The 27,383-nt window shown below is 45.8% G+C and overlaps 1 protein-coding gene across 4 annotated transcripts in view; it reads right to left on the bottom strand.

Moving 5' to 3' along the window:
* Positions 1-27,383, bottom strand: part of PPP1R2 (protein phosphatase 1 regulatory inhibitor subunit 2) — a 62,189-nt gene that overhangs the window by 18,041 nt on the left and 16,765 nt on the right. Inside the window, exons 5-7 of one of the 4 annotated variants that reach the window (XM_084847893.1) lie at positions 16,065-16,250; positions 8,701-8,873; positions 872-5,311 (exon numbers count right to left, since the gene is read on the bottom strand). In XM_084847893.1, coding sequence (XP_084704019.1) covers positions 5,267-5,311; positions 8,701-8,873; positions 16,065-16,250 — 404 coding nt within the window. In that variant the 3' untranslated portion in view covers positions 872-5,266. Of the gene's footprint in view, positions 1-871; positions 5,312-8,700; positions 8,874-14,065; positions 15,451-16,064; positions 16,251-27,383 lie in introns of those variants that run through there. The other 3 variants (XM_084847896.1, XM_084847897.1, XM_084847899.1) reach the window with 3 other exon arrangements.

Here is a 27,383-nt window from a genome sequence, read left to right on the forward strand (position 1 = left end):
GAGAGTGGAGGACGGGAAGGCCTGGCGTGCTGTGGTCCATGGGGTCACGAAGAGTCAGACACGACTGAACAACAAGAGCAGTGAGGCTGCTTATTGGGACTGACCGCTAAAGAACGTATTACTCCAGTGGTGCTGTGTCAATAGCATTTGTTGCCAGTCCCAATCAAAAGTGTTGGTGCTGGCCTTACAGCCCCAAACAGCTTAGAACCAGTCTACCTGGAGGACAGCCTTTTCCCATGTTACTGCCCAATTCTCAAGTTGTTTTCAGAGGCTCTTCTCTGGGAGCAGCACCCACAATGGTGTGATGGGTGGCTACCAGGGAAAGAGCCCCTCCATCTATAGAATGTAGTGGCCCCTATCTATGGAATGCCCTTCCCAGAGAGATCTGCCTGACATCTTCATTGTATACATTTAGACACCAGGTTAAGAACTTCCTCTTTCAGCAGGCATGTTTAGTTTTTTAATATTGAATTATTTTGATACTTTTATTGTTGTATTTTTTGTTACTCTGTTGTTGTTTGGTTTTATGATTGTAAACTACCCTGAGATTGAGCAAATCCAAATTGCTAATGAATCATCAGAAGCGTTCAGCTTTAGAGGAGCCCTGCTTCAATTCAGGCATCTCCCAAATCTGCATGATTCATTTCCGTCTTTGGCCAAATCAGATGCATGGCCCTAGTATCCTAGTAGCACTTCATATACTCTGTGAGGAATCACCTCTTCTCCTGGTTGGCCTTTGTGATTCAAAGTTAATCAGTATCCAACCTTTTGCCAACTAGAACTCAACTATCTCCAACAGTAAACAGCATGATTAGCCCTGGCTTCACTAAAAGCCTCTCAGTAAAATGCTAAAATGAAGGCATACACACAGTTAGTTTAAACTAAGAGCTTTATTCCACATAATAAAACCAAATGCAATTCAACACGCAGTCTGTGTAGGGAGAGCTGACACTGTACAGAGCCTTGCAGTTATTTCCTGCTTATGCCCATGACGGTGACTGAAAGGGCCAGCGAAGATGTCCAGCTAAACTCAATTTTAACAAAGGGTGGGCAACTGTCTGCCCTTGTCAAATGGATTTTGCAGTGTTCCACCAGCTCAGAACAGAAGGAGGAAGCAGCTCCTCTGTGGTCTGGAGATTCATGCATGACAGGCAAGCAGGTTCTCTTCTGGACTTCAGGAGCTCAGCACAGAGGAAAGACAGCCAACACTATTGCAGGAGTTTGAGGGAGGCATGTACTGTCCCACTCATGCTTGCAGGGGGGAGGGGGCTTTTTCTCAGGGTCAACTCACTTTAACCTTCACCTCTTCCAAGATTAACCCACAAGTCAAGGAAAGCAGGGAAAAGCAGGCTCATATGTAGCAGCTTGCATTTGCCATGTCATAGGGCTAGCCAAAAAGAAAAAAACCAGGCAGCTGGTGTGGTGAAGTGCATGGCTAATTAAGGCATAGCAGGGGTGGGCAACTGCAGAAGGTGTTGGGAGGGGTATTCCCCCCCCCCCGACGCCTCCCAAACAAGAAAGAAAAATCACTGGTTTGGTGCCGATATTTGGTGGCAAACTGCTCCATAGCACTACAAGGGTTTAATCTAGCATGTTTACAAGCTACATTTAATTCTTTTTGGTGCTCCATAGCCACTACAGATGCCCATATTTTGGTTAAAACATTTTAAAATGTTTTCAGGGGTAGCAAGGGCCACGTGTGGCCCACAGGCCATGTGCTGCCCACACCAGTGGTGGAGGCATCACTTTCTAATACCTGTTTGACAGGTTCAGGGACTAAAGCCAGCCCAGACAGAGTATGCCAGTAGAAAGAAAGAAAAGCACACCATATATGTGATAATTTCTCATGGATGAAGCCAGAATAAAAAGTGTGAATTTGCACTTTTTATTGTGGGGAATTTGCACCACATGCCAAGTAGGATCTACAAAGCTTGTCTGAACCATCTTAATGTCTGCCCACAGAGTTCTCACAAGACAGACGACAGCACTGCCCCTCTCCCGGGACCCTTGATTGCTTTCACAGCTCACTCCAAGAGTGATCACAGGACATTAAGTCTCACCCGGATCCCTGGCAGGCAGAGACACCTTTTCCTTGCACGCACCTCATACATGGACGTTAACACATCTGCCTGGGGAGTATACAGTCATTAGAAGGCAAGCAACTGAAATGGACGTGTTTGCTTTTTTTAATATATAGAAAAAACTTCACCAGGGGCAGAGATAACCATAACTATCATGAAGCATCTGCATTGCCAGAGCCTTTATTCTAAAGGAAATGCCTCTTCTTCCAGGATGTCATGACAGGAGGCCACAGTGCCCCTTATGTTTGTATGTTTCGACCTTAGGAAAAGGGCCTCTATGAGATCTCTTTCCCATCTTCTCTCAAGGCTGACACATGGAGTTCAGCCTTGGTAGCCTAAAGACCCACAAAACAAAGTGCTGGAGTTGCATTTCAACCTAGTGTCTGAAAGAAACCCAGAGTCCAAATGGGCCCAAATGGACCATTACCACCATGCAACAACAGGGGAGACCACCATCCTACCTCAGGGCAACCGGGCTGCACTGTAGCAGCAAGCTGCTCCAACCACCTCAATAGGAAACAGTGTTGTGGAACAGAGCAAGACCAACTATTAAGCAATGCAAACAAAAAAAGTTAAAGCAATTGCCATTCAAGTGTTCACAGTGCACACCCAACCGTCGCTGCTGCCAAATGAGCCTTTTGAATGAAACAAGACTCCCCCACCCCACGATCTCAGCCCATGAAGCCAATGATCTGGAGGATTTGCAGTTGTGGGCTACTGTTCATTATCTTACAATTAATGGCTTACAATCTGGGCATATGATAGCAATTCATGCTGACCAACAGAAAGCATGCTAAGAAAAGAGTTCACAACAAACTCAGCAGTGGTAAAGCAACAGAAACACAGCCCCTTCATCCACTGACCGCATCAGCAGCGCTCACACAAGCCCAGTTCAGCTCCCCCACACTCCCAGGGGCTACTGAAAGATCTGTGGATCTTGAGCGGAAGGTAGAAGAGATGCTCAGGCTGGCCCAGGGAGCTCCAAAAGAGACCACCAATTGCTCACGACAACTCTGCTCTTTTACTTTGCTTTAGACCAGCCTTCCCCAACCTAGAGCCCTCCAGATGCATTGGACTACAATGCCGATCACCCCCAGCCAGTGTAGCCACCAGGTTGGGGACAGCTGCTTTAGCCTTGGCATACAGGCAGTGTGTAAATGCAAAATGAGGGGCCCATGGAGGGCCCCATGCAAACCAGGCAGCTCTGGAATCAGCGCTGTGGAACCTGCTCCTCTCCAAAATGCCAGGAGGCGCTGGATCCCAAGCGTGTGCATTGCCCATCCTTATATCAGAGGAGCGAGGTGCTCCAAACTGGTTTCCGCAGATGATGGCTAATCACTCATTTATTTAGTGCCAGTGATCTGAGTGCGGTATAGAACACAAAGGCATCCCTGCCCAGAGGGCTCACAGACTAAGACAGCAAAAAAGGACAGAGGCAAAGGATGTGGCCAACACTATGGCCCAACAAGGTGTCCCAGGTGTATAGTTTACTGGTACTGAGAGCCAGGTCAATTTCCTCATATCAGGATTATGCCCGGTTCCAAGATCAAGCCTCATCCTAGCAAGGATGAACAATTTACCAGATCTTCTCATGGGAAAACTCACTCAGCAAGGAAGACTACCTTCTCCTTTACCTCAATGTCATGACGAGATGCAAACAATGCAAACTGGAAATCCAGGAAGCCAGGCAACAGCCCTGTTATGGCAAAGCTGGCATGTAATGCAGTCCCTCCTGGACATTTTGTGGAAAAGCTCAGCTTGCTGCAACACCCCACATTGTTTTATCAGCACTCAATGATGACTGGACACATTACCCTCCTCTTTTCTAAGTTACAAACAGCCAGATGTATGAAGAAAGCCCCCAAGTTCAATATAACTATAACTCTCTGTGTTATTCAGACACTCACAGTGGACACAAAGTCCCCTTAAAGTACATCCATAGAATCATATGGAGAGTGTTAATTTATCAAAGGTCAAAAGGAATAAGCCAAGAGCCAAAGACAAGTGTTCTCTGTTTTCAGTCTGTGCAATCGCAGTAAGAGCAAAGCCAGACTTCAGGAGGCCCTCCTCCACTGCCTGCTGACTCTTGTCAACCAGGACCCCATTGCTTGGGACCTCCAGCAATACGGTTGAAGTCTCACTCTTGCCCACCCACAACCATTCATAGGCTGCCTTTTGCTCTTCCCAAAGGCTAGATGGTCACAGAGCTCACTGGACTCTAGGCCACCCTGCAGAAGGTCAGCAGAAGAGGAGGAGACAGATGCTTGGGTTTCTCAGAGGCAGCACTCCTCCAGAGAGGGTTTTCAAAGCTGGCTTCTCTCTGGGCAGTGCTCAAAAATGTGGGAGGGTGGCAAGAACAAGGGTTGTCTTGGGTAGCAGAGTGGCACTCAGCTTGATGGAAATCAGGATGAAAAAAGAGCCACAAAAACAACACTCCAAAGCCAAGGCCACCAAAAACAGAACAGATGGATAAAGCTACACAGCATGTTGAGGTTGGCTCATCATTTCCCAAACACAACAGCACAGAACATCCCAATCACACCAGCTGGGAGGCTCTAGGGAACAGTAATGGAACGCAAAACCTATTTTTTTGTTTAATACAGCTGCACTCTCTTGACAGCTGAGGACAGAACAACTGTGTCATACTGCTAGATTAACAACGGGGGAAAAGAAATCTACAAAAGGAGATCTAGTCAATTAATTAATCCCTTTTTCAAAAGATCTTGCCAATTACCAAGTAGCTCAATACCCCAGTGCATCTATTCCTAGCTATACAGTTTGGCACATCAAGACCAAAGCCCTTCTATGAAGCGCACGACCACTGAAGTCCTAGAGAGCGGTGCCAAATAGAAAGAAAACAAAGTGACTGGATGTTTTGCAGGTTTCAAAACCAGAAAGAAGAGCAACATGGATGTGCCAAGGTAACCAGCATCGCACTGCATCGTGTTGTTCTGCAGGTTATGAATGAAGCCATCTTCTGTGACCAGTAGGGACAAGAACAAACCAGCTCAGTAAAGTGTCCATTGCCTAACAGCAAAGCCTCGATGGTTACCACTGTTCTTGGCAATGCAGAAGGGGGAGCCAACCTTCTCCACCACAGTACCTGAGCCACAACTGCAGAAGTGTGGCGCAGTTAATACAAAGGTATGGCTTTAGGAGCAGTTACAGTCCTGAGCAGACTTCTTCTAGGCTGTGTGCAATGTTCTCAAGCGGGTCGCTAGGAGCGGGTACTGCAGAAAAGAGAAAAGAGCAGACATGGGTTTCTCACAGCATACAGCTTGCATCACAAGACATAATCACATCTACAGGACAGATATTAACCATCCCTGAAGCAGAGCCAGAGTCTCACCAGCTTGCATGCATCTTTTAAAAAATAAAATAGAATATTTTATTTATTTATTTATTTATTTATTTCATTTCTATACCGCCCAATAGCCGAAGCTCTCTGGGTGGTTCACAAAAATTAAAACCAAACACACAATAAAACAACTTAAAATATATAGAACATTAAAACCACAATATAACAATACAACCACAATAAAATCTAGCAGCAGTGCAGGAGTTTAAAATACAGATTTAAAACAGCAAAGATAAAAATTTAGAAAGCTAAAATGCCTGGGAAAATAAAAAGGTCTTCACCTGGCGCCGAAAGGAATACAATGTAGGCGCCAGGCGAACCTCACTAGGGAGCTCATTCCAGAGCCGGGGTGCCACAGCAGAAAAAGCCCTCCTCCTAGTAGCCACCTGCCTCACTTCCTTTGGCAGGGGCTCACGGAGAAGGGCCGCTGATGATGATCTTAAGGTCCGGGCAGGCACATATGGGAGGAGGCGATCCTTCAGGTAACCTGGCCCCAAGCCATTAATGGCTTTAAATGTTAATACCAGCACTTTTATTTATTTATTTATTTTATTGCATTTATACCCCGCCTTTTTTTCCTCTTGCAAGGAACCCAAGGTGGCTTACATTATCCACCTCCTCTCCATTTTATCCTCACAACAACAACCCTGTGAAGTGGGTTGGGCTGAGAGTCTGTGACTGGCCCAAAGTCACCCAGTGAGCTTCCATGGCCGAGTGGGGACTAGAACCCGGATCTCCCAGCTCCTAGTCCAACACTCTTGCCACTACACCACACACTGGCTCTCAGTTCACTTTGCCGATTCACTTTGAATCGGGCCCGGAAATGGACTGGCAGCCAGTGCAGCTGGAAAAGTACTGGCGTAACATGAGCTCGCAGGCCAGTCCCTGTTAACAATCTTGCTGCCCTATTTTGGACCAGCTGAAGTTTCCGGACCGTTTTCAAAGGCAGCCCCACGTATAACGCATTGCAGTAATCCAGACGAGAAGTTATCAGAGCATGGATAACTGTAGCTAGGCTCTCTCTGTCCAGATAAGGGCGTAGTTGGTATACCAGCTAAGCTGATAAAAAGTGCTCCGTGCCACTGAGTTCACCTGTGCATCAAGTGACAGTTCTGGGTCCAAGAGCACCCCCAAACTACGAACGTGATCCTTTAGGGGGAGTGCAACCCCCTCCAGAACAAGTTGAATATCACCTAGCCGGGCAGACGAACCACCCACTAACAGTACCTCTGTCTTGTCTGGATTGAGTTTCAGTTTATTGGCCCTCATCCAGTCCATTACCGTGCCCAGGCACTGATTCAGAACAGCCACTGCCTCACCTGGTTTTGATGAGAAAGAGAGGTAGAGCTGGGTGTCATCTGCATATTGATGGCACCTCAGCCCACACCTCCGGATAACCTCCCCCAGCGGTTTCATGTAGATGTTAAACAGCATGGGGGATAAAACAGAGCCCTGTGGAACCCCATGGCACAATTGTCATGGCACAGAGCAATAATCCCCCAGCACCACCTTCTGGAATCGGCCATCCAAGTAGGAGCGGAACCACTGTAATGCAGTGCCTCCAACTCCTAACCCAGACAACCTATCCTGAAGGATACCATGGTCGATGGTATCGAAAGCCGCTGAGAGGTCCAGGAGAATCAACAGGGTCAAGTCACCTCCCTTGTAGACCGTGGGAATGCTGTAGACATCATATACCTCGACTTCAGCAAAGCTTTCGACAAAGTGCCCCATGATATCCTGATGAGCAAACTTGCTCGAAGTGGGCTAGATGAAACAACGATCCGGTGCATCCACAGTTGGCTACAGAATCGGACTCAAAGAGTGCTTATCAATGGGACCTTCTCAAGCTGGGGAGAGGTAACGAGTGGGGTACCGCAGGGCTCAGTCCTGGGCCCAGTGCTCTTCAACATTTTTATGAATGACTTGGAGGAGGAGGTGCAGGGAATGCTGATCAAATTTGCAGATGACACAAAATTGGGAGGGATAGCTAATACTTTGGAAGACAGAAACAAAATTCAAAGTGATCTGGATAGACTGGAGTGCTGGGCAGAAAACAACAGAATGGCATTTAATAGGGACAAATGCCAAGTTCTGCACCTAGGAAAAAGAAACCAAATGCACAGTTACAAGATGGGGGATACGTGGCTCAACCACACTACGAGCGAGAAGGATCTTGGAATTGTCGTCGATCACAAGCTGAATATGAGCCAACAATGTGATGTGGCTGCAAAAAAGGCAAATGCTCTTTTGGGCTGCATTAATAGAAGCATCGCTTCCAAATCCCGGGAAGTACTAGTTCCCCTCTACTCAGCACTGGTTAGGCCTCATCTGGAGTACTGTGTCCAGTTCTGGGCACCACACTTTAAGAAGGATGCAGACAAGCTGGAGAGGGTTCAAAGGAGGGCAACAAAGATGATCAGGGGACTGGAAACAAAGCCCTATGAAGAGAGACTGAAAGAACTGGGCATGTTTAGCCTTGAGAAGAGAAGACTGAGGGGAGATATGATAGCACTCTTCAAGTACTTGAAAGGGTCGCACTCCCCCGTCCCTGTCCCGGCAGAGGTCATCCCACAGGGCGACCAAGGCAGTTTCCGTTCCAAAACCAGGCCTGAAGCCCAATTGAAATGGATCTAGATAATCCGTTTCATTCAACAGTGCCTGGAGCTGTCCTACAACCACCCGCTCAAGCACCTTGCCCAGGAAGGGGATGTTGGCCACTGGCCTATAATTGTTAACTTCCTCTGGGTCCAGTTTAGGCTTTTTCAGGAGTGGTCTAATTACTGCCTCTTTTAGAGCGGCAGGCACCACTCCCTCTCTCAAGGAGGAATTTACAACCTCCTGGACCCAGCCGGACAACCCCTCCTTAATAAGCCATGAAGGGCAAGGGTCAAGCACACAAGTGGTCGATCGGACTTGGCCAAGCACCTTGTCAGCATCCTCAGGCCTCAGTAACTGAAACTCATCCAATAAAACTGGACCAGACGGTGCTATGAACGTCTCTACCAATGGAACTGCATTAATGGTGGTGTCCAATTCATGACGAATCTGAGCGACTTTATCCTCAAAGTGCTGTGCAAACTTGTCACAGCGGGCTACCGAGGGTTCCACCGTCTCTCTCCCTGGCCCAGAATGTAACAGGCCGCGAACCACTCGGAAAAGCTCCGCTGGACGACACTGAGAAGATGCAATGCTGGTGGAAAAGAACTGTCTCTTTGCCACCCCCACCGCCACAGAGTAGGCTCGATAGTGGGCTCTTACCTGTGTTCGGTCAGACTCAGCACGAGTTTTCCTCCACCTGCGTTCTAGCCGTCTCCCCTCTTGCTTCATTGCCCTCAGCTCAGGTGTATACCAAGGAGCTGGCCGGGCTCTGCTCAGAGGGAGAGGGCGCTTGGGCGTGATCGTGTCAACCGATATCACACACACTGGAAGACCTGTTAGCATAAAGAAACCCAAAATTTCATCTCAAGTTCTTGAGAGCTCACACAGCACCTGGCACATGGATCCTTGCTGCGGAAACCAAGAACCCAACTAACCACGTGCCAATTCTGGAAAATAACTGGAACTGCCACTTGGCTCACTTGAACACTGAAGTCAGTCTTACGAGTGAATTCACAAGAGTCCTTTGCCCACATACACGCACACACCCCAATGCCAACCATGTGGGCCTTGTAAGCCATCCACGCGCCACAACTGTCTTCCAGTTCACAAAAGAACTTCAGCAAGATCGAAAGGAGTTCAGCAGGATCTGCCCTGGGTCTAGTATTGTCAAACAAAAGCCCGTAACAGGTCTAGGAGGCAGCATGTCTACCTTAGAGAAGAATTAGAAAAACCTACTGAGAGGCAGAAATATTCATATTTTCCGTTAAAAATGGAACAAATAAGCAGGAGGCTTAAGAGGGGTGAAGCATCCTCTGTGTCAGCAGTGCAACAGAAAATGGCTGGGGTAGGCCAGACTCTGGAGGGAAAGGACCACTTGCAAAACTGGACACTGAATTAATGTGGTTTCTCTTTGCCCTGGAAGGAAGACCAGAGGCTGGAAGCCTCTTTTAAGAGGTCAAATTAGTCTCACAGCAAAAATAATCCCAGAAAAAATATTGGGGGACAAAGAGAGGGATTTGGGACTTCATGCGTGCCTGCAGTTTCCTGCCCATATGTTTTATTTAACGTATTTGGATCCTGCCTTTCCCTAAGCTTGACATACCCAACTGTTGAGTAAGTGCTGCCAACTCTACTCCAGGTGTCTCTCATTTAGGGATGTATGAGAATTTGGTTTCAGTTTCTAAATCATCCAAACTTACCCCCAGGGAGGTAACTGTTGCTGAAAGTGAAACAGAAACAACCGTGCTGGTCCCACCCGCTGAATTAAACAACCCAGGGACGCTCTGTCTGAACCCAGAATTGGAGGTTGTTGAGGAAAGAACAACCCAGATTTGTAACCCAAGAACAAACTATGGTTACAACTCTGGGTTTCTTCCCCAACAACCTCCAATTTTGGGTTCAGAGGGAGCCTCCCTGGGTTGTTTAATTCAGCAGGAGTGAGCAGGAGACAGCATGGCCACTCACTCCCGCTCATTCATGTCTACTCAAGCTTTGTTTAAACTCTGGGTAGCCATATCTAACAGGGATTTCCAAGTGACTGAGAATTATAGAAAAATCAAAAAGGCCTCCTTTGCTTTGTAAATCAGGTAAGGATCACTCATAAGAACATAAGAAGCGCCTGCTGGATCAGACCAAGGGCCCATCTAGTCCAGCATTCTGTTCACACAGTGGCCAACCAGCTGTCGACCAGGAACCCACAAGCAGGACATGAGTGCAACAGCATCCCCCCACCCATATTCCCCAGCAACTGGTGTACATAGGCTCATTGCCTCTGGTACTGGAGGTAGTACCTAGCCATCATGACTAGAAGCCATTGATAACCTTTTAGAATCATAGAATAGTAGGGTTGGAAGAGGCCTACAAGGCCATCGAGTCCAACCCCCTGCTCAATGCAGGAATCCAAGTCAGAGCATCCCTGACAGGTGGCTGTCCAGCCTCATCTTGAACATCTCCAGTGTGGGAGAGCCCACCCCCTCCCCAGGTAGTTGGTTCCATTGTCGTATGGCTCTTACAGTCAGGAAGTTTCTCCTGATGTTCAGCCAGAATCTGGCTTCCTGGAACTTGAGCCCATTATTCCGTGTCCTGCACTCTGGGATGATCAAGAAGAGATCCTGGCCTTCTTCTCTGTGACAACCTTTCAAGTACTTGAAGAGCGCTATCATATCTCCCCTCAGTCTTCTCTTCTCAAGGCTAAACATGCCCAGTTCTTTCAGGAATGAAAATTTTCCTCCAAGAATTTGCCCAACCCCCTTTTAAAGCCATCCAAATGGGTGGCCATCACCATATGCTGTGGTAGTGAGTCCAAAGTTTAACGATGCACTGTGTGAAGAAGTCCTTCCCTTGATCTGTCCTGAATCTCCCACCAATAAGCTTCACAGGATGACCCCGGGTTCTAGTATTTTGAGAGGGAGAAAAATGTCTCCCTCTCCATATTCTCCACACCATGCGTAATTTAGTAGACCTCTATCATGTCTCCCCTTACCCTGCTTTTTTGAAGCTAGACAATCCCAGCTGTTGTAACCTTCTTTCATTGGGGAGATGCTCCAGGCCCCTAATCATTTTAGTTGCCCTTTTCTGTACTTTTCCCAGCTCTGCAATAACTTTTTGTAGGTGTGGTGACCAGACCTGGAAACAGTATTCCAAGTGTGGTCACACCATCGATTTGTATAGGGGCAGTATGATATTGGCAGTTTTCCTCTCAATTCCTTGTTTAAATTATGCCTAACATGGAATTTGCCTTTTTTACAGCAGCCGCACACTGGGTTAACATATTCATCAAGCTGTCCACCAAGACCTTCAAGATCTCTTTCCTGGTCGGTCACCACTAGCTCAGATCCCATCAGGTTATACTTGAAGCTGGGATTTTTTGCCCCAACATGCATCACTTTACACTTGCTTACATTGAACCGCATTTGCCATTTAGATGCCCATTCTCCCAGTTTGGAGAGATCCTTTTGGGGCTCTTCACAATCCCTTTTCCCTTTTTGTTTTAACCACCCTAAATAATTTAGTGTCATCAGCAAACTTCACCACTTCACTGCTCACTCCTAATTCTAGATCATTTATGAACAGGTTGAAAAGCACTGGTCCTAATAGAAATCCCTGTGGGACCCCACTATTTGCTTCCCTCCATTGGGAGAATTTACCATTTATTCCTACTCTCTGCTTTCTGTTCTTTAACCAGTTACTGATCCATAAGAGGACCTCTCCTCTTATGCCATGACTGCTAAGTTTGCCCAGGAGTCTTTAGAACCAGTTTGTAGTCTAGTTTACAGCAACTGCATAGTAGGACATCCTCAGGGCCCTGTTAGGAAGCTTCATTCAACCATGATTTGATTCCCATCTGTATTCATTGTTGTGAACCGCCAAAGAACTTCAGTTATTGGGCAGTATAGAAATGTAGTAATACATCAGTAAACCAATATAGTTTATCCCTTTTACCCTGAATGTCATGCCTAACGTATTATTCAAGAGAAAAGCCCCCACCTGCCAGGAAGGACAACAATAGCAAGATCAATTGCCATCCAGAAACATGGACAGAATTCATTTCATAGACTGGCCAAAACTTAACAGGGCAGGCAGAGATTCAGTATGCTAATGCAAAAATAAAACTGGAAGATCTGTAGAATAAGGAGCAGCAGTTTAAAACTGCTGTGAGATCAGGAAAATCCAACAGGCAGCTGTTAGTGGCCTATTAATGAAGCAAATCAGGCATTAGTCTGCACAGCCACCCCGGAAGAATCTAAAGCTACCAGTCCCAGTTGAAGAGTTGATCATAAAGCAAAATGGAGGGACACCAACAGCAGAAGAAAGAAATGCAGTAAGACTATACCCTCCTTCTCCCCAACCACAGCAGGCAGCAGGCAGCAGAGCTCTCCCCCCACACCACCACATAAAACGCGAGGAGCAGAAACGAGGCTGGCTCGCACACTGGAGGAAGGCCCCGAAACTGCTTACAGGACCCCTTCCTTCCACTGGAGAGGAAAGCAACTGCCAATAGCCATAATCAAGCTGATGCTTTCAGCTGCCTTGAAGACCGTTTGGTAGAAAGGTGTGCTAAAAAATAAGTTAGTTAACGAGTCTCAACAGTGCAGTACGAGAGACATAGAGAGCTGTGCCAGGGCCAAGATGGTGTAATCCCCAGTATAGCCAGGGTCTGTCCTGGGAGAACTGAAACCATCCTCAACATGCACAGAGGCACCTCTCTGCACCATGAAAGAATCCTTACAAGACCTGCTTATCTTGCTCTTGTGTGAAACCTCCCAAGCAGGACTTCCCAGTTTCCCCAGGCAGCCAGCTCCACCACGCAACAGTGCAGAGGGTTATGTCCAGCCCAATGTCACTGTCTGCTTCTTCTTCTTCAAGTTCTGGCAGGACCATTCAAGCCAGAATGGTGTGACTTCAGTCCACTGATGTCACACACTGGTTTCTGCAACTGACTGAAACCATTTCGCACTGCCACCACTACTCCCAACTCACCCCATGGCTGGGTCTTTTCTGCAAGCTCCATGTGCCCAAGGTCCTTTAGCTACTTTCACAGATGTTTTTCATTCTATGGCTTCAATCATATGTACATTTTCCTGGCAGTAAGCCCTATGGAACGCAATGGTACTTCTGAGTGAGCATGCAGAGGACTGGGTGACAATGAGGTCCCCCTTTTCTGATGTATTTCAGCTGTCAGCCTAACAGGACATTCCTCTCTGGCCAAGGCCAGCCAAGGCCGTCTGAAACAGCTGGCTGTACAGAGGAGTGTGCTTCCGATATCACTTTTCTCCTCAGTTGACTGTCTGTGGGGATGTGTCGCTGGTGCAGTAAGCTTGGACTGAGCACCCTCTGCTGGAACTCTCCTCCTGCTCCCTACCCAGTATCTGCTATTCATTTATTTAATTTATTTAAGCAAGCAATTTATATACTTCTTACCATATCTAAAGGTATCTCTAACCAGTTTACAGAATCAGATTTTAAAATACATCACAATAAATACAAAAACTCATCTGTGAAAATGTTTAAAATATTTAAAAGCAAAGCTGAAAACATAATAATTAATAAGCAAATTAACTAGGCAGCAAAATCATTATGGGTAGGCCTGAGTAGAAAGATCTTTGACAGGCACCTAAAACACGGCACGGTCGCACTTCCCAAATACCAGCAGGGAGGCCATTCCGTAAGGGGGACACCCCTAGGGAGAAGGCCTGCTTCCGAGTTGCTGCCGGACTGCAATACGCAGGTCACAGTACAACCAGCAAGGCCTCCTCTGATGATCCTAGCGATCACACAGGTATATACCTGGGGAGGTGATCAGCCAGGTAACATGGTCCCCAGTTATTCGAGTTTTTATATGCCAACTGCAAGACCTTGACCTTGGCTCAGTAACTGATGAAGTTTGGAAAAAATTCCTGACTGTGGAAAAACTTCCTGACTGTGAGAGCAATACGACCATGGAACCAATTCCCTAGGGAGGGGGTGGGCTCTCCCACACTGGAGGCCTTCAAGACGAGGCTGGACAGCCATCTGTCAGGGATGCTCTGACTTGGATTCCTGCACTGAGCAGGGGGTTGGGCTCGATGGCCTTGTAGGCCCCTTCCAACCCTACTATTCGATGATTCGATGATAGGTAGCCAGTGCAGTTGCTTCAGCCAGGCGCCCTGCTCAGCAACCTGCCTACCGCATTCTGCACCAACTGCAGCTTCCAGACCAAGCACAAGGGTGGTCGCAAGTACAGCACATTACAGTAATCTAAACACAAGGTTACCAGTGCATGGACTACAGTAGCCAGGCTATACCTGTCCAAGAAAAGCCATATGTAATTGTCATACCAAACAGAGCTGGTAATAGGCAGACTTTGCCGCAGAAGTTACTAGGGCCTCTAGTGACAGTAATAAATCCAGGAGCACCCCCAAACTACATACCTGATCTTTCTGAGGGAGTGTACCCCTGTCTAGAACAAGGAAACTCCCCAATTTCTGCACCTGTGAACCACTCACCCATAGTCTCAGCCTTGTCAGTATTTAGTCTCAGTTCGTTGGCACTTTATTCAACCCATCACTGTGACCAGGCCCTGGCTCAGAACATGCATGGCCTCTCTTGACTCAGATGTCAAGGAAACATAGAGATGGGTGCCACCAGCATACTGATGACACCTCATCCAAAATATCCTAATGACCATCCCCAGCTGATTCATATAGATGTTAAACAGCATTGGGGACAAAAAGGTACCTTGTAGCACCCCACAGTATAATTGCCAGGGTGCTGAGGCACAGTCACCTAATGTTACAGGAGACATCCCGATAAGTAAGAACAGAACCACTGTAAAACAGTACCCCCAACTCATGAAGATGATCCAAAAGAATACCATGGTCAACGGTATCAAAAGCCACTGAGAGATCACACTGTTCCGCATGCGCATACACACACACATACACACACACACTCCTTTTTACTTTCATAACTTGCTCTAGTGTCACAATGCCTTTCCCAGCCTAGTTTTCCAATTACGTTTATTTTTGACAAATGAGAACTCTGTTTCTATGTTCATATGCATACAAGCCTACATTCAGCTGCATCTGGGGGAGAAGCTGATGCAGCTTCTTACCCAGTGAATACTCAAGGATTCTGGCACCAGTAACACCAAGACATATTTGTGAATGAAACTGCCAGGTCGGCGACACTGTGGAAGCCAGATTTTTTTTTAATTTCATTGACATTCACCAGTTCTTGAAATCTCAGAAGTGCTTGATTTATTCATGTGACGAACATGCCAACAAAGGATAAGAAAGGAGGGGGCTTGGAGGAGAAAGCTCTTTCCCTCTCCAAAAGAGACCCACAAGGAGGGGGTGCCAAACTTAAGAAACAAACAGGCTCAACGGAAGCTGATGCAGAAGGAGACATTCCGCCTGCGGGATGCTGCATCTGGAATGCAAATACAAATGCAAATGGTCGGTTCAGAAAGCACACCAGCCAACACCTGAATAGCTCAGCTGCTGCCCGGCTCAGATACTTAACCAGAGCCCTTCGGCTGAAGCCACAGGTGCCTACTTTGACACCAGGGAACTGCACAACCCTCAGCAGGTTGGTCTTCCAATAATCTGGAAGAGGACAGGGGAAATGCAAGCAGGGCTACACACTGTCCGTTTTGGTCTCCACAGTTCCTGTCACCACCTCAAAGAGTACACCCCACAGACCAGAAGGGACAAGGCTGCCCAACAGAAGCAGAACCAGTTGCAGCCCGTGCTCAAAAGACAGAGTTGCCAGTGAACTTATGCAAAGCAAATTGCTGCCAGGGGACAGCCAAGGATGCCACAATGATCTTGGTATGGGGGAAGCCAAGAGCACCACCAATATGGCACAGAACCCATGCAAAGGGTTGCCCAGGAGCCTGTCTGGAGATGTCATGGTGGCATCTAGGAATATGGAAGATATTCCCAAACCTGCAAAATACACACCACATTGCAGCTCATGGATTCAAGCAGCAAATGCAACTGGGGAGCTGCTCTCTGTATGTACTTTGTGAACGAAGTGCTCACCAGGGGCTGGCTTCATTCGTCTTGCGTCTGCCATGTCCTGCATCTCTTCATCATCGTCATCATCATCGTTGTCTTCAGTGGCTGCATCACTACGCAGCTCCTTCGCAATCAATTGTCTGGCAAGTTTGATGTTCTGGGCTTCATTGTAGTGCATTTTTCTCTTCATTTCGAACTGTCTCTTTTTCTCTGCAAACAGTAGCAAAACAAATTCAAAAGAACATAAGAAGGGCCATGCTGGATCAGACCAAAGGTCCCTAGTCCAGCATTCTGTTCACAAGGGGCCAACCCCAACGGGAAGCCCACAAGCAGGACATAAGTGCAACAGCACCTTCCCATCCATGTTCCCCAGCAACTGGTGTACATAGGGTCACTGCCTCTGGTACTGCAGACAGCATATAGCCATCAGGACTAGTAGCCGCTGATAGCCTTTTCCTCCAGGAATTCGTCCAACCCCCTTTTAAAGCCATGCAAATGGGTGGCCGTCACTATGTTTTGTGGTAGTAAATTGCATAGTTTAACTAGGCGCTGCAAAGGACTTCCTGTTATCTGTCCTGAATCAGCTTCATGGGATGATCCCATTGGGTTCAAGTATGAAATATGTCTCCCTATCCACTTTCTCCACACCATGTATGCCTTTGTATGCCTCTACTATGTCTCCCCTTACACACCTTTTCTCCAGGCTAAACAATCCCAGCTGTTGTAACCTTCTCTCATTGGGGAGATGCTCCTGCCCTTTGATCATTTTAGTTGCCCTTTTCTGCATTTTTTTTTTGATGTGGTGACCAGAACCGTACAAATTATTCTAAGTGTGGCTGCACCATAGATTTGGCTAAAGGGAATATAAAATATTTTATAAAATAAAATTTAACAGTTTTATTCTCAATTCCTTTCCTAATTATACTTAAAGTGGAATTTGCCTTTTTCACAGCAGCCACACACTGGGTTGACATTTCCATCGACCTCTCCACCACAATCCCAAGGTCTCTTTCTTGGTCAGTCACTGCTAGCTCAGATCCCATCAGCCTGTGCTTCAAGTTGGGGGTTTTGGTCCAATGCGCATCACTTTACACTCGCTTACATTGAATTGCATTTGCCATTTTGATGCCCATTCTCCCAGTTTGGAGAGATCCTTTTGGAGCTCCTCGCAATCCCGTTTTGTTTTAACCAGCCTAGATCATTTGGTGTCATCGGCAAACTTCACCACTTCACTGCTCACTCCTAATTCTAGATCATTTATGAACAGGTTGAAAAGCACTGGTCCTAATAGAAATCCCTGTGGGACCCCACTATTTGCTTCCCTCCATTGGGAGAATTTACCATTTATTCCTACTCTCTGCTTTCTGTTCTTTAACCAGTTACTGATCCATAACAGGACCTCTCCTCTTATTTCATGACTGCTAAGTTTGCTCAGGAGTCTTTGGTGAGGGCCTCTGTCAAAAGCATTTTGGAAGGTCAAGTCCACCTGATCACCCATCCATACGTTTATTGACACTCTCAAAGAACTCTAAAAGCTTAGTGAGACAGGACTTACCTCTGCAGAAGCCATATTTATTCTTTTTCAGCAGGGCTCGTCCTTCTATGTGCTTACCAATTTTATCTTTAATAAAGCTTTCAACCAATTTGCCCAGAACAGACATTAAGCTAATTGGCCTGTAATTTCCCAGATACCCCCCTGGATCCCTTTTTAAAAACTGGCATTACATTGGCCATTCTCCAGTCCTCTGGTACAGAGGCTGATCTTTGAGACATGTTGCATATTTTTGTTAGACGATCAGCAATTTCATATTTGAGTTCTTTGAAACCTCTAGGATGAATACCATCTGGACCCAGTGATTTATTAACTTTCAGTTTGTCAATTAGATTTAGCACTTCTTCTTTCGTCACCACGATTTGCCTCAGTTTCTCAGACTCCCTTCCTGAAAACATCAGTTCAGGCACAGGTACCTGTCCTATATCTTCTGCAATACATCATATCACCAGCCATTTGTTTCCAGATCATAAAATCATAGAATCATAGAACAGTAGGGTTGGAATAGGCCTACAAGGCCACTGAGTTCAACCCCCTGCTCAATGCAGGAATCGAAGTCAAAGCATCCCTGACAGGTGGCTGTCCAGCCTCATCTTGAATGCTTCCAGTGTGGGAAAGCCCACCACTTCCCTAGGGAATTGGTTCCATTGTCGTATTGCTCTGACAGGACGTTTTTCCTGATGCTTCCTGTAACTTGAGCCCATTATTCCGTCTCCTGCATTCTGGGATGATCGAGAAGAGATCCCAGCCTTCCTCTCTGTGACAACCTTTCAAGTACTTGAAGAGCGCTATCCTATCTCCTCTCAGTCTTCTCTTCTCGAGGCTAAACATGCCCAGTTCCTTCAGTCTCTCCTCATACGGTTTGTTTCCAGTCCCCTGATCATCTTCGTTGCCCTCCTCTGAATCTTCTCCAGTTTGTCTGCATCCTTCTTAAAGTGTGGGTGCCCAGAACTGGACACAGTACCCCAGATGAGGCCTAACCAATGCTGAGTAGAGGCAGAAACATCCTATGTGTCATCCAGCAGCCTCCCCGCCACCTTCCCACAGCTAGACATCCGACGCAAATGCAGGGCCGGAGAAGTACAGAGGGAATGATCCCAAGTTCGGAGGAGGCCACCTATCCCCATAGGATTGCGTCCTTATTTGCTTTTGTCTTTGATAGTTTGTTTGTTAGTCTGCTATTGCCTTGTGTATTAACTTAATGTTCAATCAATTTAATCTAATACAGGGGAAGGAACAGAGTGATGAGAGTGGACTGCTGTCTCCAATGGAGGGCAAAAAGTATTTGTTTTGTTTTTTAAAGATATTTCCACCATTTGGGTGGGATAAAACTTAGCTTGTATCTCTTTGACACCTGCAGACCAATTATGTACCATATTAAGGATTTATATGTTTGTTATTTAAATGTAGGTAGCCTCTGTAAAATTGGCAAGATCTGTTTACATGGAGGGGCAAATAATTGGGGGGGGGGGGTTGTTCAATCCTTAACGTTACTTCACGGAACATCACAGGCTGCAAAATTTAAACGAGCAAAAAAGAGTGCTTTCTAAGTTAAAAGAGCTTTTAACGTTGATGTAGCATTTTTACAAGAAACCCACCTGATGGTAGAAGATGACTATTTGTTGAGAAAGGACTGGGTTGGTGAGGTTCACGTAACAGACACTTCAACATGGTCTAAAGGAGTTGCGGTTTTAATCCATAAATGACTTTCTTTTTCACTGCAACAGGTGATTACTGATCTTGAAGGTCACTTTTTTATTTTGGTTTGGAAATATACAAAGTAATTGCTATGATTAATGTATGTGGGCCTAACATGGATTCTCCTGCTATATTTCATGTTTCAGTAAATTGGTTGATATGGCTTATGATTATTTGATCGTGGGAGGGGACTTTAATGAGATCTTAAATGCCTTGCTGGAGTGGAGTATGTCTGCCCCTAAGAGCCAAACAGCAGTGAGACACTCCAGGCTTATATGGTTGAACTTGGTCTTACTGATGTTTGGAGAACTTTGCATCCAGGTGACAGAGAGGATATCTGTGGTGTAATCTCTCTTTGAGATCAACTGTTTCCCAGCACACCTGTAGAGTATTTAACTAACGAAGTGTTTTTGGTTAGCCTGTTCCTGGCATAGAGGTTATGCAGGTGCGTGGTTTGTATTTGGATTGAAGAATAAACCTTTTGTCTGCATATGGGAGCCTTTTTTTTATATGTGAGCTTATTCCATGGAACCCTCGAAGGACAAGTCATCACATGGCACCAAAAGCCAGTGTGGATTTTGGTTTTTTCCCTCTGCAGTTGGGAGTTTGTTTTAATTGAAGATATGGACTCATTCTGGCCTCTACCTTCACTTGCTTTGCAAGGTAATTTGGCTGAGAATTGGAAGTGATGGAAACAAGCTTTTAAATTATATTTTACTGCAGCAGGATTTGATAATGTTTCCAAGAAATGGCAAATAGCTATTTTGCTTCACTTTGTCGGAGAAGAAGATTTAATCATATTTAACACTTTTGTTTCTCCTGAGGAAAGATATAGCAGAAATTCTTGAACAATTTAGAATATACTGCACTTCTCGTAAGAACCTGGTGTTTGAACAATATTCCTTTTGGAGTTATTCATAGAGACAAGAAGAACCCACTGAACAACTTGTTACTGAACTTAAACTTAAAAGCTAGCAGCTGTGAATTTGGGAGTGCAGCTAATGATATGGTGAGAGATAAAATTGTGTTCAGCATGAAGGAGGAGAGATTAAAGGAAAGACTTTTGAAGGAAACTGATCTTACTCTTGAGAAAGCAGTTGAAATATGTTGGGTGGCTGAGGTAACAAGAACTGAGCTGCAGATTATGGCAATTTCCTCCAAGGTGCTGTATTACGTATATGAAACTGACAAGAATCATGAAGAGATTCCAGTTCAAGTTCTTGGAGCCAAAAAGTCAGAATTTGAACGTAGATACAACCAGACTACAGATAACAAGTGCCACTATTAACAAGCCTCGAAAATGTCTAGCATTTGGAAAGAGTTGTAATAAAAAGCAAAGCAACATCATTAACTCTTGATACAGGACAACAAAGATATCAGACTCATAAATTTGATGTACCAGTTTGTTGGTAGGGAAATTATCTCAAGAGACTAATTGTTTAATCACAAATCAAACTGCTGGATGGTATGTTGATATAATTATACAAGGATCTGCAATAAAGTTTAAATTAGATAGAGGAGCTGAGGCAAATGTATTGCCATTCAATATATTTTGTGGGTTACCAGGCAAGAAAGTACTAACCAAAAGTGATGTAACTCTTGTGGCTTATGGTGCGACACGCATGCAGCCTTTGGGAACTATTGTTCTTGAACGTCACACTCCAAACTGAGTAGCCAGATTATTGTTTTATGTAACAGATTGTTCAGTAATTCCATTATTGGGTAGGTCAGCCTGTGAGACTTTGCATTTGGTTCGTCAGGTTGATATTGTACATATAGCTGAACCTTTGACACAGGAACGGCTGTTTGCTATGTACTCCGACGTTTTTGATGGTTTGGTTGGCTTTGAAGGTTCTCACCACATACATATTGATCCAACAGTTGTTCCTGTTATTCATGGATGTCAGAAGGCAGGTGCCTTTTGCAATACTTGATAGGCTGAAGGGTACCTTGTGCCAGATGGAGAGTGCAGGAGTGCTGTCTAAAGTTACAGGCTCCACAGATTGGGTGAGCAGCCTTGTTATTGCAGGAAAAAAGAATGGGAAGCTGTGTATATGTCTTGACCGTTGTGATCTCAATAAAGCAGTTCAAAAGCAGCATTATACTATCCCTACACTTGAAGACGTTTTGAGTCATCTAGCTGGAATGAAAATCTTTACTATTATAGATGAGAAAGATGGTTATTGGCAGATGAAGTTGGATAAATCTTCATCGTCTTTATGTACATTTAATACATCCTGGGGAAAGTATTGCTTTCAACGTCTGCCATTTGAGCTTCAATCCTCTAGTGAAGTGCTTCAGCAAAAAAACGAGATTTTTGGGCACATAAAAGGGGTGTATATGATAGCTGATATGATCATAGCAGCAGAGAAAGTTGAGTAGCATGATCAGATTTTACATCAACTTACGGAAACGGTGCGTGCCAAGAACATCAAATTCAACAGAAAAAAGTTTCAGTTTAAGGTTGACTCTGTGAAATACATGGGTCAGAAAGTGACAGCTCAGGGAGTCCGTCCTGATGATAATAAAGTTAAGGCCATTCAAGAAATGACACCTCCGTAAGACAGACAAGGTGTGCTCAGATTTTTAGGGTCCGTACGCTATCTGTCAAAGTATATTCCACAGGAGGCAGAATTGACCACACCCTTAAGAAATTTGCTAAGGAAGAAAGTAATGTTTCAGTGGATGCCAGAACATCAGAAAGCTTTTGAAATGATTAAGCAGCAGTTGTGTCAGGCACCCATACTCCAATATTTTGATGTTATCAAATCAGTTGTTGTGCAAGCTGATGCAACAAAAGATGGCTTGGGAGCATGTTTGCTTCAGGAGAATAAACCAGTCTTATGCATCAAGATCCCTTAGCATCTCAGAGCAAAATTATGCTCCAATAGAGAAAGAATGACTTGCTGTTTTGTAAGCAGTAAGAAAACTCCATCAGTGTGCGTTTGGCAAAGTTGTTTTAGTACAGACTGATCACAAACCTTTGGAAACTATTTTTTACAGTCCCAGAGGTATCAGCAGGGCTCTTCAACATCGTTATTAATTACTTGGAGGAGGAGGAGGCAGGGAATGCTGAACAAATGTGCAGATGACACAACATTGGGCGGGACAGCTAATACCCTGGAAGACAGAAACAAAATTCAAAGTGATCTGGATAGACTGGAACGCTGGGCAGAAAACAACAGAATTTATCCTTTATTTCATAGGGATAAATGCCAAGTTCGGCACCTAGGAAAAAGAAACCAAATGCACAGTTACAAGATGCGGGACACGTGGCTCAACTTGGTTACAAGTGAGAAGGATCTTGGAATTGTTGTCGATCACAAGCTGAATATGAGCCAACAATGTGATGTGGCTGCAAAAAAGGCCAATGCTCTTTTGGGCTGCATTCATAGAAGCATCGCTTCCAAATCCCGGGAAGTACTAGTTCCCCTCTACTCAGCACTGGTTAGGCCTCATCTGGAGTACTGTGTCCAGTTCTGGGCACTGCACTTTAAGAAGGATGCAGACAAACTGGAGAAGATTCAGAGGAGGGCAACAAAGATGATCAGGGGACTGGAAACAAACCGTATGAGGAGAGACTGAAAGAACTGGGCATGTTTAGCCTCGAGAAGAGAAGACTGAGAGGAGATAGGATAGCGCTCTTCAAGTACTTGAAAGGTTGTCACAGAGAGGAAGGCTGGGATCTCTTCTCGATCATCCCAGAATGCAGGAGACGGAATAACGGGCTCAAGTTACAGGAAGCATCAGGAAAAACGTCCTGACTGTCAGAGCAATACGACAATGGAACCAATTCCCTAGGGAAGTGGTGGGCTCTCCCACACTGGAAGCATTCAAGATGAGGCTGGACAGCCACCTGTCAGGGATGCTTTGACTTGGATTCCTGCATTGAGCAGGGGGTTGGACTCAATGGCCTTATAGGCCTATTCCAACCCTACTGTTCCATGATTCTATGATTTTTACCAACTTCGTAAGTCTCACCAGGGTATTCAGAAAAATAAGGCTAGGGCAAGGGGGTTAATGTACTAGCCTGATACGTCTAAAGAGATTGAAACAATCTCTTTATTGGAAATTGTTCTGTTTGTGCTTGTTTTGCTTCAAGGAGCAAATTAAACCACATGAGATCAATGAAAGGCCATGGGGAAAGTTGGGTGTAGGTATTTTTGAATATGGCTCTTTTCCTTTTCTTATTGTAGTTGATTAGCTTTCAAAATATCCAGGGGTACTGAATGTGCCTGATAATACTGCAACAACTGTAATTGCTAAGCTTAAAGTGGTGTTTGCTTGTCATGGAATTCTGAGAATAGTTGTGAGCAATAATATGCCCTTCGCTAATCGAGTGTTTAAATTGTTTGCTCAGGAATGGGGGTTTGAACAATGTTTTAGCAGCCCAAGGTATCCACAATCTAACGGAATGGTTGAAAGAGCAATCCAGTCCATAAAACAGTCCATAAAGAAGACAGAAGATGCATGTGTGGATCTGCATCTGGCGCTGCTGGAATATCGGAATACACCCATTACTGGAATGTTACATTCGCCTGCACAAATGTTAACGAGCAGAATGCTAAGGAGCAAATGTCCAGTAACAACTACTTTATTGTGTCCTAAGATTCCCATTGAAAGATTGAAGGCAAAAGGAGAAGGGGACGGCAGAGGATGAGATGGCTAGATAGCATCACCAATGCAATGAATATGGACTTGAGCACGCTCCGGGAGAGAGCGCAGGACAGGAAGGCCTGGCGTGCTATGGTTCATGGGGCCATGAAGAGCCGGACACGACTGAACGACTGAACAACAACAACAAAGATTCCCATTAATGTACATAAGAACCTTCAGAGAGCCCAGGACAGACAAAAATATTATGATCATACAGTATTATTTATTTTTATTTATTTCAAAGAATTTCTATACCACTTCTCTTTTAAAAGAAAATCCCACAGTGGTTTCCAAGATAAACTCATAGTGAAATACAACAAAACCAATCATTAAAACAATAAAATAATGATAAAATAACATATCATTAAGGGCGCAATCCTATCAGGATAGGTAGCTGCCTCCAAACTCAGAAGCAACTGCCTATCCAAAGCAGGGCAGGAGAAGCACGGAGGGGATCGTTTCCTCCACGCTCCTCCTACCCCGCATTTTTGGCTATACAGCCGATTGCGGCTGTCTAGCCACGGGAGCACAGAGCGGGGAAGGAGGCTGCTGTACAACACATAGGATGTGTTGTATAGGCAGTTCCACCCTCCTGCACCAGAACGACCCAAGCCACGCCCCTTTTTGGCCGCTCCACACGCCTCTTGTGAGCACGGAGGCCGGGGCTGTCCCGCACTGCATCCGAGGCGGCGCAGAAGTGGGAGGAAGTCAGTTCCCAAAAAAACAACATATCCTATGGCCGTCTAGCCACTGCCTAGCAGCCCTAGGATTGCTCCCTCCGACAACCAGGGGTAGTTGACAATGCTAGCGGTCAGGGAAACACATGGGTAAACAAATGTGTTTAAATTGTCGATAGAAGCACTCCACAGTAGAAGCCCGCCTGATCTCAGTGGGGAGCTCATTCTGCATGGTGGGTGCCACAACGAAGAAGTCCCTCCTCTGCACCATGGCCAAAAGAACCTCAGTGGACTCAGGTGTAGTAAGCAAGGCTTCCCCTCAGAAAGTAGAGACTGGGGAGGAATGAAGGAAGGAGGAGGAATAAATGGTTGGATTGTATGCTTGGGCTAGGGAGAGATCCCTGAGTGACTAGTGGCTGCTGCTCCTATCTATACCATCTTCATTTCTGCACTATACCTGGGATCCAAATAGCTACTGAAGTTTTCACAGGACTCACCTGCTTCCAGGATTTGAAAAAATATGCACTGAGCAGGGGGTTGGACTCGATGGCCTTGTGGGCCCCTTCCAACCCTACTACTCTATGATTCTATGAGTTTTGAACAGCAGACATACATGTCATGTGAAAATCCACTGTTTGGAATAGGGTCAGGGATGAAAGCACAAGCCCTAACCATCTCATGATGGCAAAGAGGAACAGGTGCTACTATGAAATGTAATTCTTAGACATTTCATCCCTGTGTGCAAGTTAGGCTATTTTGCAGATTTCCATCTGAGGACAAGAACCTTAGTGGATTTTGTGAAGGCTCTGCAAATCACTCTGGCAGCTGACTGCTACAGCAAGATTCTGTTTTCTCATCCATAATCTTTTCTGCCTGGCAGATACCACTTTGCTGTCATTGTGGGAGTGGGACATTAGGACCCAGAGGTGGCAGAACAGGAGAGGCAGAATGTCCCTCTCTTTTGTCACCTCTGCCTCTGCAGCCTTTCCTGATCTCCTTCAATGGTGACTGACCATCTCATTGCACAGCCAGGGTGCCAGTGCCGTGACCCGCGATGGCCTCTTCCAGGAGTATAACCACAGTCGCCCTCTCAGGAGCTTTGGGGCTCTTCTTTTCCTTCACGGGGACCATCAAACTGACCCCAAGGCTCAGCAAAGATGCCTACAGCGAGATGGTGAGTACTGCAGGAATGGTGGGAGACATCTTGCTGGCTCCTGGAGCTAGTAGTAAAGCCTCTTAAGCCCCTACAAGAAGGAGATTCAGTATGTATGGAGTCAAATGAAGGATGGCTCCCTGCTGTTGTTAGAGCAAAAGGGAGCAGCCTCGTTCATAGAATCATAGAACAGTAAGGTTGGAATCATAGAATCATAGAATAGTAGGGTTGGAAGGGGCCTACAAGGCCATCGAGTCCAACCCCCTGCTCAATGCAGGAATCCAAGTCAGAGCATCCCTGACAGATGGCTGTCCAGCCTTGTCTTGAACACCTCCAGTGTGAGAGAGCCCACCGCCTCCCCAGGTCATTGGTTCCATTGTCGTATTGCTCTAACAGTCAGGAAGTTTTTCTTGATGTTCAGCCGGAATCTGGCTTCCTGTAACTTGAGCCCATGATTCCGTGTCCTGCACTCTGGGATGATCAAGAAGAGATCCTGGCCTTCTTCTCTGTGACAACCTTTCAAGTACTTGAAGAGTGCTATCCTATCTCCCCTCAGTCTTCTCTTCTCAAGGCTAAAAATGCCCAGTTCTTTCAGTCTCTCTTCATAGGGCTTTGGTTCCAGTCCCCTGATCATCTTTGTTGCCCTCCTCTGAACCCTCCCCAGTTTGTCTGCATCCTTCTGAAAGTGTGGTGCCCAGAAATGGACACAGTACTCCAGATGAGGCCTGACCAGTGCTGAGTAGAGGGGAACTAGTACTTCCCGGGATTTGGAAGCGATGCTTCTATGAATGCAGCCCCAAATAGCATTTGCCTTTTTTGCAGCCACATCACATTGTTGCCTCATATTCAGCTTGTGATCAACAACAATTCCAAGATCCTTCTCGCTTGTAGTGTGGTTGAGCCACGTATCCCCCATCTTGTAACTGTGCATTTGGTTTCTTTTTCCTAGGTGCCGAACTTGGCTTTTGTCCCTATTAAATGTCATTCTGTTGTTTTCTGCCCAGCGCTCCAGTCTATCCAGATCACTTTGAATTTTGCTTCTGTCTTCCAAAGTATTAGCTATCCCGACCAATTTTGTGTCATCTGCAATTTGATCAGCATTCCCTGCACCTCCTCCTCCAAGTCATTCATAAAAATGTTGAAGAGCACTGGGCCCAGGACTGAGCCCTGCGGTACCCCACTCGTTACCTCTCCCCAGTTTGAGAAGGTCCCATTGATAAGCACTCTTTGAGTCCGATTCTGTAGCCAACTGTGGATCCACCGGATCGTTGTTTCATCTAGCCCACTTTGAGCTTGTTTGCTTATCAGGATATCATGGGGCACTTTGTCGAAAGCTTTGCTGAAGTCGAGGTATATGATGTCTACAGCATTCCCACGGTCTACAAGGGAGGTGACTTGATCAAAAAATGAGATCAGATTTGTCTGGCAGGACTTGTTTTTGACAAATCCATGTTGGCTTCGAGTAATCACGGCATTGTTGTCAAGGTGCTTCCAGATGGATTGCTTTATCATCTGCTCCAGAATTTTCCCAGGGATTGATGTCAGACTGACTGGTCTGTAGTTCCCAGGTTCCTCCTTTTTACCCTTTTTGAAGATAGGGACAACGT

The sequence above is a fragment of the Heloderma suspectum genome, chromosome 3 (assembly GCF_057233095.1).
Source record: "Heloderma suspectum isolate Gila_16-S chromosome 3, 16-S_ref, whole genome shotgun sequence".
NCBI lineage: Eukaryota > Metazoa > Chordata > Lepidosauria > Squamata > Helodermatidae > Heloderma > Heloderma suspectum.